This window comes from Dasypus novemcinctus, chromosome 8 (assembly GCF_030445035.2).
Source record: "Dasypus novemcinctus isolate mDasNov1 chromosome 8, mDasNov1.1.hap2, whole genome shotgun sequence".
Lineage (NCBI taxonomy): Eukaryota > Metazoa > Chordata > Mammalia > Cingulata > Dasypodidae > Dasypus > Dasypus novemcinctus.
In genome coordinates, this window is record NC_080680.1 from 46,115,544 (window position 1) to 46,129,675 (window position 14,132).

The window sequence follows — 14,132 nt, forward strand, 5'->3', positions numbered from 1 at the left end:
GGTTATTTTATTTGCATTACTTCTTTTGGAGGATTCCGCTTAAATCAAAAGGTTTTTCCAAAGTTTTCCCATCCAAGGTGAGGAGTGCAGAAAATATAGAAATGGGCTAGACTTTCTATAACTCATTATTTCCTTTGTGTCTTTGGGAAAAAATCCTCAGACCAAAGATGATATACTTTTGTCTTAAATTTTATAGTCCTAAACTCCTGTTGATCATATAAGACCATAGAGAGTAAAAAATGTTCCTGTGCTTAATTATCAGGGTAAAACAGATGGTAAAACATCCCCAGAATTTTCACACTGGTAAATATTTTGCATTTCCTGCATTGCCAATCCCTATCTTTTTAAAAGCAGATTCCAAATGTAGCTATTAGTTAAATAACCCTGAAAAGTATCTCAATTCTAAAATTCTTATTAAAAATGTAAAACACTGCAGAATTGTTATTCCAGAATAAGAAAATCTTCAAAAGAAATATTCAAATATGGATGTTAAATGTTTTAAACTAAGATTCCCAGCTGAGAGAGGGAGTAAAAAATAATCTTTTTAATTGGGAGGGATGTGTAATATTGTTTCATACTGTCTTTGTTTCCTGGGCTGCTCAAGCAAATATCATGAAATGGGCTGGGTTAAACAATGGGAATTTATTCACTGATGGTTTGAGGCTTGGGAAAAGTTTGAATCAGGGAAGCGGAAGTGGGTCTGCCTACCATATGGGAGGGTCCAGGGTTCAATACCCAGGGCCTCCTGATCCATGTGGTGAGCTGGCCCACGTGCAGAGCTGCCGCGCATAACAAGTGCTATGCCACGCAGGGGTGCCCCTGTGTGGGGGTGCTCCACGTGCAAGGAGCATACCCTGCAAGGAAAGCTGCCCTGCGTAAAAAAGTGCATCCCACACAGAGAGCTGATGCAGCAAGATGATGCAAAAAGAAACTCAGTTTCCCAGTGCCACCGAGGATGTAAGTGGACACAGAGAGCAGACAATGGGGCGGGGGGGAAAGGAGAGAAATAAATCTTTAAAAAAAGAAGAAGAAAAAGTCTAAATCAAGGCATCATCAAGGAAATGCTTTCTTTCCAAATGGCATTATGGGGCTGGCTGCTGGCGATCCTTGCCCTTAGCTTGTCACGTGGCAAGGTCCTTGGTGGCTCTGCTGGCCTCTCCCTTCTCTTCTGGGTTCTGTTGATTTCAGCTTCTGACCGCTCCCTGTGGCTCTCTCTTTCTATCTGAATTTCATTCTATTTATAAAGGACTTCAGTAATAGGATTAAGATCCATCATGATTGAGGTGGGCCACACCTTAACTGAAGTAACCTAATCAAAAGGTCCTACTTACAATAGGTTCACATCCCCTGGAATAGATTAAGAACATGGTTTTTGGGGGTGCAGAGTGGTACAAACCACCACACATGCATAGTTTTAAAAAGTATACTTCCTAAAATATTGTTGAGTCTGACTGTAGATCACTGTTTCATTGTGTTTGGCTAGCCTGTCTTCTCATTTCAGGACATGTGAACTCTAACAAAATTATAATCGGGCACCAATACATTTTCTTGGTTTTGATCCACAGAACGAAACAAAAGAATACAAAATAGTGGGCATGTATTCAGATGGCATAAATGTTCTGGGCTTGATTGTCTTTTGCCTCATCTTTGGAATTGTCATTGGAAAAATGGGAGAAAAGGGGCAGATTCTGGTGGATTTCTTTAATGCTTTGAATGATGCAACCATGAAAATTGTCCAGATCATTATGTGGTGAGTAGACGCCATTTAATGCCTTCTTGCTTCCCCTGACAACTCTGTCCCCTAAAAATTAGAAAGAAGAGGCTTATATTTCTCACCAAGCCTCATCCTAGAGAGGGAGAACATTTAATATCAAGACACTAGACTATTAAAATTTCCACATAGTACTTAAGAGTTAGTTTGCTAACAAAAGTCTAGATATCAGCCATCACCTTTTCCACCAAAGCCCTATGACATCATCTTGCTCCCAACAGGCATTCAACTAAGAAGTCACTTTTACAAGGAATGGTGTGAAGGAGTTTCTGGCACATCATAATACAAAGTGCTTTCCTTATTAGAACACATATAGAAGTGATTTTCAAAATATTTAAAACTGGTACCATATGGGCACTAACCCATGTGAATGAAAGCTCCAGTGGTGAACATACAGGTGGTATCACCAGAGTATCAGCCCTGTTTTTGAAGATGCCAGAAAATCCACCTTTCCAAGGACACCCGAGTGCCTCACTTATTTCATATTGAATCCACTCAGTGTTATTTAATCCAATGTATAGACATTGACAGTGACATAAGGGGGTCATGAAACCAGCCAGTTAATCCCTCTGAACCACAGCTTTGTCATCTGTATAAAAGGATCATAGAAACTACATCCAGGGCTGTAGAAGTATACCACATGAAATGCACATAAAATACTTAACCCAATACAAAGCCTGTAAGAAGAGCTTCATAAATAGAGCTATTGCAACCACATCAGCCTCTACTGCTGATGCTCCTACCTGGGAAATAAAATGTCTGTGTAGTAAGAGTATACTGGGAGGTGAGGGTCAGACTGAAGTGGCATTGGCAGGTGCCCCCTTTGGCAGGATGTATGTATAGTGGGAAAAAGGTATGGGATGTGCACCAGTATGACCACACGTCCTTGCCAAGTTTGCCCCATTATGGTAGCTCAGGTGGGTAGGTTATCAGGTGCACACAGGTACTAAAAGCTGGATCCAGCGGCCACCCAGGCTTGAAACGTAGGAGCTTTATTATGAACTCTGTGCTCCTTCCAGGCAAGCTCCCATGCCAAGCCAAGTATGCATGTGCTGTCTTGTTTCTTCCCCAATAATCCCAGCCCAAGGAGGCACCCAGTAATGAAAGTGTGTCTTTGTTGTGCTTACTTTCCAGTTACATGCCACTCGGTATTCTGTTCCTGATTGCTGGGAAGATCATAGAAGTTGAAGACTGGGAAATATTCCGCAAGCTGGGCCTTTACATGGCCACAGTCCTGAGTGGGTATGTCACACTCGAGAGAAGAAACAGAAATCTCATTTGATCAAATGGATTGCTTCTGAGAGGTTGGGTTTCAATTAGTGAAAACTGGCTTCTCTCCCTGGTGCAGAAAAGATAGGGTTCAGAGATAAGAGAGCGGGGAGAGGGGCTGCCCTTTAACAGCCGCACTGTAGGTGGATTGCACTGTGCTAATGCCAGTGCTTGGCAGAACAACCTGAACCAGACTTTGTCACTGCCTCTACTGGTTGTGTTAAAAATCATTTTTTAAAATGAACAAAACCTACTTGGAGCCCCTTTTGGCCTCTCTCCTGGCCTTCACTTCTTGAATGATGTAAACTAACCCAGCAAGTAAGAAGAGTCCACATACTCCGAGCCTAAAAGAAATTAGGCAGGACCTAAATGAAAGCAGAGTAGGATGGCTGGTTGGCTCAAACCCTACTGCTGAGGATGGTAACGCTTCCATTCTTGCATCATAGGGTGTCAAAGAGGGTGCTGGGAAATCTTCAGGGTAGTGGGAATTGTGTGGGTTTTTTAAGAGCCATAAAGCTGGAAAGCAGCAGAACAGGTCATTTGCGTGTTTGTTACAACCTAGTCCTTGAGGGGAGATACAGTGGGAGTATTTATGAATGGTGTCCCGTGACACCCAGCTCGGGGCAGGATACATTACATGTGCTAAGAAATATTGACAGAGGGAATGAGTAAATAGCATTGATTTGTCTCCCACAGGTCAATATCCCCAAACACCCAACTTGAGCAATCAGGCCATCTATTGGAACTTAATTGCATTTGGGAGGGTCCATTATACAGCATTTGCTTCTTAATCTGCTGGTTTCTATTCTCTCGCTCTATCTAGGTTTCTCACAGCAGACTAAGTCGGTTCCTCATAGTTCTTAAGTCACAAGCTCTTTATCTGGAAGACCCTTTCTCTAGACCTCCAGGATCTGTATTTTGAATGAGCATGTCCTATTATATCAGCCTGGCACAACTTCTCTGTAATCTCTTAAACTTGTTACTTACCTCTACATGCTATCTGCCAAAACAGTCTCATTTCTGAAGCCCGCTGTTTTGTGTAACCTGTGCATTTCCATGTGGAACAGGGAAGAGTTTTGAAAGGCAGGAATCAATAAGAGAAGAGGGTCAGCCCAAGTGTGACTGTGAAGAGCAGGGACTTCTGCCTTACAGATACCTGACCATGGGTGCCAGCGGGCCGGGTCCACAGGATGGAGGAGGATGGGTGCTGTGATAAGGGCCATGATGAGGCTGTGTGGGGGCCACAGTTGCACCAGGAGGGAAGGAGAGGGAAGTTTAGCTGTGTCTTAGAGGAGCAGAAAGAATTCAGCAGAAGAAGGAAGGAAGCTAAGAGCATTTTGGATACAGGAACAGCACACACAGGGTCTTGGCAGCTTGACGTTGCATGTCCTGGGAACTCTGAAAGTGAAATTCAGCTATGCCAAGATTCTTCATCTGCTTTGCCTCTACATCCTTATATGCAGAATGGTGACATATATCTATCCCTGCCCTGCTTCTCACTGGGTGATTAGAAAGGATGAGTGCTATCCCAGATGAAAAAGCCATTTGAAGGAAGAATTAAGTATGAGGAGGTGGTATTATTTATGACGTTGCTTCTCTCTGTCCTTTGCAGGCTTGCAATCCACTCCATTGTCATTCTCCCGCTGATATATTTCATAGTCGTACGGAAGAACCCTTTCCGATTCGCCATGGGCATGACCCAGGCTCTCCTGACGGCTCTCATGATCTCTTCCAGGTAAATAGAAGAAGGGTTTCTGAAAGAAATCTCTTAGAACAACCTTCATCAACTCTGTCCTCATGAGATGAAGCACTGCCTCCAACTGGTGCTTCCTTTAATTCTAAAAGCTGTAGCTGCCTTTAATTCTAGAAATGACTTCCATATTCTCTGCCCCTCTGTCCTTGAGCATGTCCTATTGAATATTTCCTGCCTTCTTGGCATGGCTTGCAGCCCAGGAAGGGGCTGTGGTATAACTGGGAGCAGTGGCAATCTTGGCCACCTTCTGAACTGGTTTTGGGCTCTTGGTTTAGTTTTTGGAAGAGAGGTGTTTTCCCAGGCAGGAGTTAAGGACCACGTTCCTAGATCCTAAGTTCCTTTCTCTTTTTATCACACAGTTCGGCAACACTGCCTGTCACCTTCCGCTGTGCTGAAGAAAAGAACCAGGTAGACAAGAGGATCACAAGATTTGTGTTACCTGTTGGTGCTACAATCAACATGGATGGGACTGCACTCTACGAAGCAGTGGCAGCTGTGTTTATTGCACAGTTGAATAACTTGGATTTGAGCATTGGGCAGATAATCACCATCAGGTGGGGCATGGCGTCACACTTATTTTCATCACTATTACTGGGATTGCCTCAAGTAAAAGTGGTCTGTGAAGGGCAATCAAGAATGGCCCAGTGGCAGGTTGCTTTTTCCAAGATTAAATACAACTATATTAAAAATGGTGGAATCAGGGTCCTCTCAATTTCTTCTTCAGGGTCTAGTCAACCAAAGGCATTACTCTGTTCTCAGTTGAGTGGACCCAGTAAATGCTAGGCACAGACCAAGGATTTAAAGTTGACTAAGGGCCAGTCCCTGCTTTCAAAGGGCTCCTGGTGGCTAAGGGATATAGATATTTAAATTAAGGCTGAGTGAGATGATAAGGGTTGTAAGAGAAGTTTGTATCAGGGCCACAGAGGCACCAAGGAGGGAAGAGAACTTTCCCCGCAGAGGGGGAAATTTAGCAGAGGCTTAGAGACAGAGAAGAATTCAGTGGGAGAAGAAGGCAGCACTGAGCATTTTGGATAGCAGAATAGCATGTCCAGGGGCTGGGCAATGTGATGCACCCTAAAGCTGTTTACAGAGTATGGATCATTTGCTATGGCTAGCTTAAAGCCTCGACATGGAGAACATGAGGACAGGCAAGGTAATATGATAGGCTTTGTATGAGAAGCACATGGAAGCAGCGTAAACAACAGAATATTTTGGACTGAGTTACATTTTAGAAATTGGCAATATGGTAGATGACTGGATGGGGTCTAGGACCACAAGCTAGCAGACCAGTTAGGAGACTATTGCAATAGGCTGGTAAGATATTAAAAGGCCTAAATCAAGGCACTGATGGGGGGGATGAAGGAGAGGTGATGTACTCAAAAGACTTCAGTTGAATGCAGGAGGGGTGAGGGGCAGTGGAAGGCTGGGATGACTCCCTGGCATCTGGCCTGGCAGATGATGCCTACCAGAACAGGGACTAGTGTAAGACAAGCAGCTCTAGGTAGGAAGATAGACTGGACACTTATTGACACATTGAATTTGAAATGCCTTTAAGACACCCCAGTGGGGAGTTACAGCTGGCAGTGGAAAGAGTAGGTCTGGACTAGAGGTACAGGTGTGAGGGTCATCAGTTTAACAGCAGTCATGAGACACATGGGTCAAGGGCCACTTGTCTATGTTGGAATCTCAACTACACCACTTACAAACTGTGTGGCCTTGGCCACATTACTTGAATTCTCTAAGCTTCCTTTTTCTCACCTGAAAAATGAGGATAATAATAATAACCACATTGTATGTAAGTAGTAAAGATTAAATAGCAGAAATGCTTAGAATAGGCACCTTGTACATAGTTAGCACTCAGTAAACATTGGGGATGGATGGGACACTAAGTAGGGAGGACTACGGACTGAGCCCTGGAAAATCCTAATCATAGAGGCAGGTTGGGAAGGGGAAGCCCAAGGAGAGTGAGAAGGAACAGAGGTGGGAGAAGTGCCAGGAAAGCATGGTGTCATGGAAACCAAGAAAGCAGAGATTTTCAAAGATGCAGTGGTCCATGGAGTCAGTTACTGCAAAGAATTTTTGTAAAATGAGAACTGAAAGTTGCCTGCTCAAGTAGTGAGCATGTCTTAGTGAATTTGACAAATGGCATTTGCCAGAAATGTTTCTCTTGACCAGCACTGTCCAGTATGGTACCACCAGTCATTCGTGGCTATTTAAATGAAATTAAAAATCCATTCCCTCAGTCACACTCATGACTGGAAGAGACAGCTTCATGGGTGTGCAGCCTCTGCAATAGCATACTTACACCCTGTGCTTGGTTCAGTGTTCTACTGTCACTGCCCTGCAGTTAATAATTTTTAAACAGGGCATCCCACAAAGTATGCAGTCCTGGTTATACCAGCCATATTTCAAGGGCTCAATAGCTATAAGTGGCTAGTAGCTACCAAGTTGGACAGCACAGAAAGAGAACATATCCATCACTGCAGGAAGTTCTATCCAATTGCACTGCTTAAGAGTGATAGACTGGGATTAGGGTTAACCTGGAGATCTTAGTTCAGTTTATCTTAGAAGTTTAAGACTAAACTGGGTCCCTTGACCTACTCCAAGTTGAATTTGAACCTTTCAGAGTTAATTCACTCTTGTGTACCCAGTCTTGGCACAAGCATAAAAGTTTAGACAAAAATTAAGAGTTTGCTAGGCTAATGAACAATATTCTAATACAGAACATTTTAAATCCTCCCCATCCCTAAATCATAAATTATTTATTGCAGTTTGTTTGAAATTGGCTGAAGACAAGTACAAAATAGACCATTTGGCACATCATCTGGGAAACTGTACAGATGCTGTGCAATCTGTAAAAAGTCTTAGTTGCTACAAAACCCTTGCCAAAAGAGCTTGAGTCAAATCATGTAGGGAGAACAGCAGAGAGTATTTTTATTTTAAAACCGAAACCTTGAATTATGTTTGAGAAAGTTTCAGCTTCACACCCAGCATTTCACTTCCAGCAGTTGCTTCTTTGCTTCTTTTTATACTTCCAAGTCCATTTTCCCACCTTTCTCACCTTGGCCCTTGGAACCCAGGCCACACTGACCCCATTTCCAAGAGGTATTTGTATGAGGTGCCAGTTCTTTTGGGTATTGCCACTTTATGATGAATTCTCTCCCTCTGCCTTAGTCAGCAGTTTCCTAGATCTTTCTAACCAGTTTTTTTACCCTAACTGGTAGAGGAATAAACTTTGGGCCTAGAGCTAATTAGTCAATTCACATGGTTAATGGACTCTTGGGTTCCTTCTGTCTTTTGGCAGTTGCAAATAATGCTGCTATGAACATTGGTGTACAAATATCTGTTTGAGTCCCAGCTTCCAATTCTTTTGGGTGTATACCTAGAAGTCATATAGTAATTCTATACTTAACTTCTGAAGGTGGCATTGGTTCTTAAGCATCTACTATTTCCAGGGCTATGCTGGATGCCTTACCTCATTTAATCTTCACAATAGGCCTGCAGAGTAAGCATTGTTATTCCCATCTTAAAATCAAGGAATAGAAACTCAGAGAAGTAACTTGCCTATAGAGACACTCTTAGTAAAACGGCAGAGCAAGGATTTTAATCCAGATCTGCCTGGCTCTAAAACCTGTGTTGACTGTTTCACAACCCAGCTCCCTACACATTTGGAGAGCTGAGTTAAATAGCCTGTCCTAAAACCAGGCCTTAATGCTAGGAAAGAACTTTCTTCCCATGATGATTGTTTTCCCTGTCTGAAAATTTATAGTACTGCGTTTTAGACCAAAGCCATCAAATGGCTGAGTTAGCAAGCAAGGTCAAGGCCCACGAGCAGACTTTTCCTTGACTGAATGGATTTTGAGTTTCGATCCCAGTCTCATGCTATAGAGACATGGTTAATCATGGAGAATTTAGGCTTCTCAGAGACCTCAAAGGAGCATGGCAAGGATCACTTCTGATGAGGAAAACCCACCAATGTATTAGGTGTAAATGTTGTCAACGAGAGTTCAAAGAAAACTTGGGTTTTCCAGAGTATTTAGGTCAAAACATATCTGAAGGATTTTTCACGCCCAAAACTTTTAGAGAAATTGGTACAGCCCCAGAAGTCTCTAAATTGATATAAAGCCAATAAAATTTACTCTAAATTAATGTCACAGCCACTGAAGGAACACGGACTCGTCAGAGGACTCTGGGCTGCATTTGACTGTGCCTCAGATGCCGTCTGCCATACCACACTGGACAGATGAATGGGCTTCGTACAAATCAGCTGTGTAAGAAGGCTGAGACTTTTTGGATTTGTGGATAGAATCAGGGATTCTTCTAGTTTAAATTGGCAGTCTCCGCTTCTTCACCCATGGTGAATTGGCCCATGGGTGAGGACGTGTCTCCAAAAAGTACGGTGCTCACCTGAGTTGAGGCACTTTACAGAGCCTTTGTTTCCCTTAGAGTGACCTAAGGAAGACTTTGCTGATGAAAAGCTGCACATGCCAAAGGGAAGAAGAAAGTCTCATATCTTCCCTGCTCAGGAGGGATCTTCTCAAAGATATAAAGTTCATTTGGCGGCTTCTCCTGGATTCCACATCTCTCTTCCTTTTGCACAAAGTGGATCCACTGGCAAAAGGGAGCAGTCAGGAGTAAACGCTTGTACCTTGAACAGGAGTCATAGCTATTTCTCAATCCAGTGCGGGAAAGGGTAGCTCCCAGAAAGGCCGAGCCTTGTGATGTCAAGAAATGGCATAAAGCCTGTCTAATCATTGCCTCATTCCTTTGCCCTTTCTTGCAGTGTTCTTCCCCATCCACTCCTACCATTATCCCTCCACCCTTCCTTCAAAGTAACTGAAATTCCTGGCACATATTAGGTGCTCAACAAATGACTGGGGGTTTGGGGGTGAGTAGATAGAGAAAGGGAGGAAGAAAGCATGTGGATAGGTACCTGGCACTTATTTAGGAGGAAGGGATTCATGGATGGGTGGATAAAGTTTTCCATAAAACCCCAGTTGGTAAACTCTTGCCTTCCTCTTGAATGTCTCTTTTGCTCATTTCTTTTGCCTCTCATGTGTTTCTTCTCTGCTTTCTTACATTATAGTGATTTGCCCTGTTTACCCCAGGAAGGAGGTAGCATCACACTCTCAATCCCTCTCAGCTTTCATCCTATAATGAGGCAAAACTGATGCTTAGCAGATAATCTCCTACTGGCCAGTGGGGGAAAGGATGACAGCTGTTAGGACTAACAGTTTGGGACCAGGGACCTGGAAGGGAGAAATCGTTGTCTGACTCCTTTCCTGCTGGTATGTTTTGGTTACAGTGTCACAGCCACAGCCGCCAGCATAGGAGCAGCTGGCGTGCCCCAGGCCGGCCTGGTGACCATGGTGATTGTGCTGAGTGCCGTGGGCCTGCCCGCCGAGGATGTCACCCTGATCATTGCTGTCGACTGGCTCCTGTGAGTTGGAATGAACGGATGGGAAGGCGGGCTTCCTGCCATGTGGAATCTGCTGTCTGTCACCATTCCCTCCACAGATTGCCTAATGAGCCATCTGTTCCTGCTTTTATTTCCCTTTGACCAGGCCATCTGATAACATGCTTAAATATTAACTCTTCCTAACTTATAGCAGTGATTTTTAAAAGCCAGGGATCTCCAGTGCTCAAGGTTAGGAGTTAGGTGTGGGACAAGATCAACAGAACAATAAGGTGAAGAGCAGGGCAAGGCCCCAACATGCTGCTTTCACCCAGCCCAGCCCTGATTTAGCATCACAGGTTCAGAACCAACTGGTTCAAAATCAGTGCCCCTTCCCAGGCATCTTCAGCACTGTCAAAGCCAATGGCACAAGCAGACACACCTCCCTGCTTGCTCATATACCATCCAAGGCCCTCACCTTAGCCATAAGAGAGCCACAGGGCTGTTCCCATAAAATCTGGAAATGCCCACAGGAAGAGATTAGGAGTGAATACTTCACTGAATTCTGGCCCTCCCTCTGACCCCCCAAAATATGTGAAGACTCTGTTCACATTCTTTTGGGAAGAGAGGAAGGAAGTTAAGGGAGGTAAGTGCTGGGTTTAGGAGAATCACTGATATTTCTGAGGAGCGCAGAGCTGGTGCTCTGTTTACTTATGCTAAATCGTTATGAACCACCTACTGCCCCACGCCTGTAAGGAGGCTCAGGTTTGTTGTGAGCACAACACTTTCTGCATCCGCTTAATTCTTAATATTTCCTGTCTCCAGTGGTGAAGGAAAACAAAAGCTAGGCTTTCTGTCTAACTCATTCTCTCTTCCCCAGGGACCGGTTCAGGACCACGGTGAATGTCCTTGGAGATGCATTTGGTACAGGCATTGTGGAGAAGCTCTCCAAGAAAGAGCTGGAGCAGATGGATGTTTCATCTGAGGACAACATCGTGAACCCCTTTGCGTTGGAATCCACAATACTTGATAATGATGACTCAGAGACCAAGAAGTCCTACGTCAACGGAGGCTTTGCTGTAGACAAGTCCGACACCATCTCGTTTACCCAGACCTCACAGTTCTAGAGACCCCGCTGTCAAAGGACATCTCCACCAGAGGCATCTCAGCCAATTAAAACATTAACTAAGGAAAGAAAATACTAATGACCAATTGTATATTTGACCAATTGTATATTTGATTTGATATATAGACTTCCAGGTTATTTTCTATATTTGGATTTTCAGCTTTTGTTTTCTGGGTTTTTGGGTCTGGGTGGTGGGGTAGGATGAAAGAAAATCAGTGAAAAGGAAATTGGTGTAATTTTTTTTTTAATTCTATAAGAGACAATTTGGGGAGTATATAAAGTAACAGCTGTTGGAATTAGGCAATAGATGTGGAAGAGAAATTGCTTTCTCACACAGATCGGAGTTTTGGGTATATATATATATAAAATTATATATATATACACACACACATATATATATACTGTCAATTGGTTACAGATTTTTACTCAGGCTTTCTATTGGCATGGATTTCCTTTGACCGCTCACATTTTTATAGATTATAATGCATCTAAACAACCCCCTAGCTAATGTGCCAAATTATCTGTTTTGAACTCATCTCCTGCCAATTTCAAAGAAGCTACTTTGAAAAAAAACAGACAACACAGTTCTGCAATAACAGCTTTAAGATGGGCATGGGCTTTGGAAGAAAGGGAGAAGGGTTCTTTTTCCATGTACTGTATTGGGATACTGTATTGGGTAACTGTTAACCCAGTGTTCAGTATAGAGTGAGGTGTGTGTGTGTGTGTGTGTATTTATTTTTTACATATAATTTTCCAGACAGATCAGAATCGAACTGTCAATGTGAAATAAAAGAACTCTGCTTGTACTTGAATAATAACTATCAGAACTCCTCTTTTAGGAGCAGCAGAATGAGAAATCGTGTTGTTTTGATCATTTCACGTATGTGTATCAGGCAGAAAGAGATACTCCAAGGTGGCCTAGCCATTCATGTACAATTTCCAGATTCTAGCTGCTGGAAGATCTCTATAATATTATATACAAAGTGTCACTCACCTCTGACCCGCGTGGAAGGCTTCACTCTTCCAAGTCAGTCATACCCAAAGCTGCCAGTCCTTGACTGTTCTCATGCTTTTGTACCCATCAGGGCCCAAATAACAGTGGTGAACTACCAGCTAAGTTGTATTTTAATTTAGATTCTGTGGGTCAAACAAGCCACACTGACCAGAAAAGAGATGTTCCTGCCTTGGATTCTTTCAGAATAAATCCCAAGACATGATATTGGTGGTTCAGGGGAAGTTCTTCCTTGGTATAACACTCGACTCCTCCTCCAGGAAGGGTTGTTCTAACCAGTCCTCTTGGCTCTGCTTATTAAAATCCACTGCTTGTCATTCTTCTGCTAATTTATGAAGATAGCTTATTAGAGTCTATGCTTCAGTTCCTGTCTTGTAAATAATGCTATCATAAACTTGTACTCACACTGATAGCAGAATAGTCATGCTTCTGCAGTATTGAATAGCCAACCTAAACCTGTGTTTTATATTTAAGAAATCAGGAATTGTGCCAAAGACATCAGAAAAGTAAATCAATAAATGCTCAGTCTTAACCACCTGCACCTTAGGTCTACAGAGAAAGATGCTGAATTGGAATATAAACATCCTAAATATTGACATTGATTCCATGTGAATTTCAAAATGTAATAATGGTGTTGTTTATAGGAAATAAATCTAAAGATAAATGAAGTTGAATTGATTTATCTTGGGCAGAGCAGGTATAGCTCAGTGGTTGAGCACCTGCTTTGCACGTATGAGGTCCTGGGTTCAATCCTGGTACCTCCAAAAGTAAAAATGAAAAATAATTTCTCCTGGGCTGAATGGCTTTACCCCGGCAGCAAGTTGCTCTGGTTATTGGCACAGCAGTTGGCAGAGCTGTTCTTAACCTGCAGGTCATCCTTATTTTGAAGTCAGTTTGTAACCAGCCTCTTAACACACTGTGCTGTTAATTCATTTAAGAGAACAATGTTCCAGTTCAGTCTCAATAAACATTTCCTTCATTCTTTCTTCCCTGCCCTTTTCTTTATCTTATCTGTTCTTTTATCTTATTTGAATGAGTGTGGGAAGGTGGAGCCCTGGTCTGTTGGTTCTGATTACATACAGATTACCCTTTCCAATACTGTTTATACCTCAAGGAAGAAAAAACAAGGTTTGAGGGAGGGTAATCTGATTCATCCTGTTAACCATTATGAATAGAAAGGCAAGGTAGAATTTCACTGAAAATTTCTATAGTAGGAGAGAGGCTCATCCCAATATGACAGTGACGGTTTCATAAAAGACCAATACTACCCTCTGAAATGTCACTATGGATGATGAGTGCACAGCTCTGTCCAGGAAACAGACACTCTGGCAGGGATCTGTCGGGCCTGGGACATCCCATGCGGACAACAAGGAATGGACAGCTCCCTAAATCCCAGAGAGTATCACCTCATAAAAATGCTTGTCACTATCTAGCCAAACTAATAGAGAATAGTTTCTTACACTTGCATCATAGGAGAAAACATCCAACAACACAACTTCTTAGAGACATTTGCTTGGAAGATTTGTGCACCTGAGCAAGATTGTGATTTTGGTTTTGTCCGAAGGATCCTACTCACATGCGGAAGAACAGTGTTATCAGCCCTGGCAAATGACTTGATTTTTCAACAAATCTTTGGGAGCCCACTGGATAATAGTTCTTTGTTAAAGACAAGCCCCCATTCTTAGAATAGCCATGTGAAAATGTGTTTGGCCCATAATCAGGCAGCGGGCTGCCAGCCATGCTGGCTTTTGCAGGTGTTAAAGAATCTGCCCTGCTGGGACAGGAAAGAGGAAAACAGCGCTTTGG

General features: G+C 42.9%; 1 protein-coding gene across 2 annotated transcripts in view; it reads left to right on the plus strand.

The window, feature by feature from the left end:
* The window catches only part of SLC1A1 (solute carrier family 1 member 1), an 83,623-nt gene extending 70,311 nt beyond the window's left edge, over positions 1–13,312 (plus strand). For both annotated transcript variants that reach the window (XM_058301794.1, XM_058301795.2), the window contains exons 7-12: positions 1,566–1,750; positions 2,906–3,013; positions 4,653–4,775; positions 5,153–5,347; positions 10,099–10,233; positions 11,069–13,312. In XM_058301794.1, coding sequence (XP_058157777.1) covers positions 1,566–1,750; positions 2,906–3,013; positions 4,653–4,775; positions 5,153–5,347; positions 10,099–10,233; positions 11,069–11,315 — 993 coding nt within the window. In that variant the 3' untranslated portion in view covers positions 11,316–13,312. The remainder of the gene's footprint in view (positions 1–1,565; positions 1,751–2,905; positions 3,014–4,652; positions 4,776–5,152; positions 5,348–10,098; positions 10,234–11,068) is intronic.
* Positions 13,313–14,132: the final 820 nt, after the last annotated feature.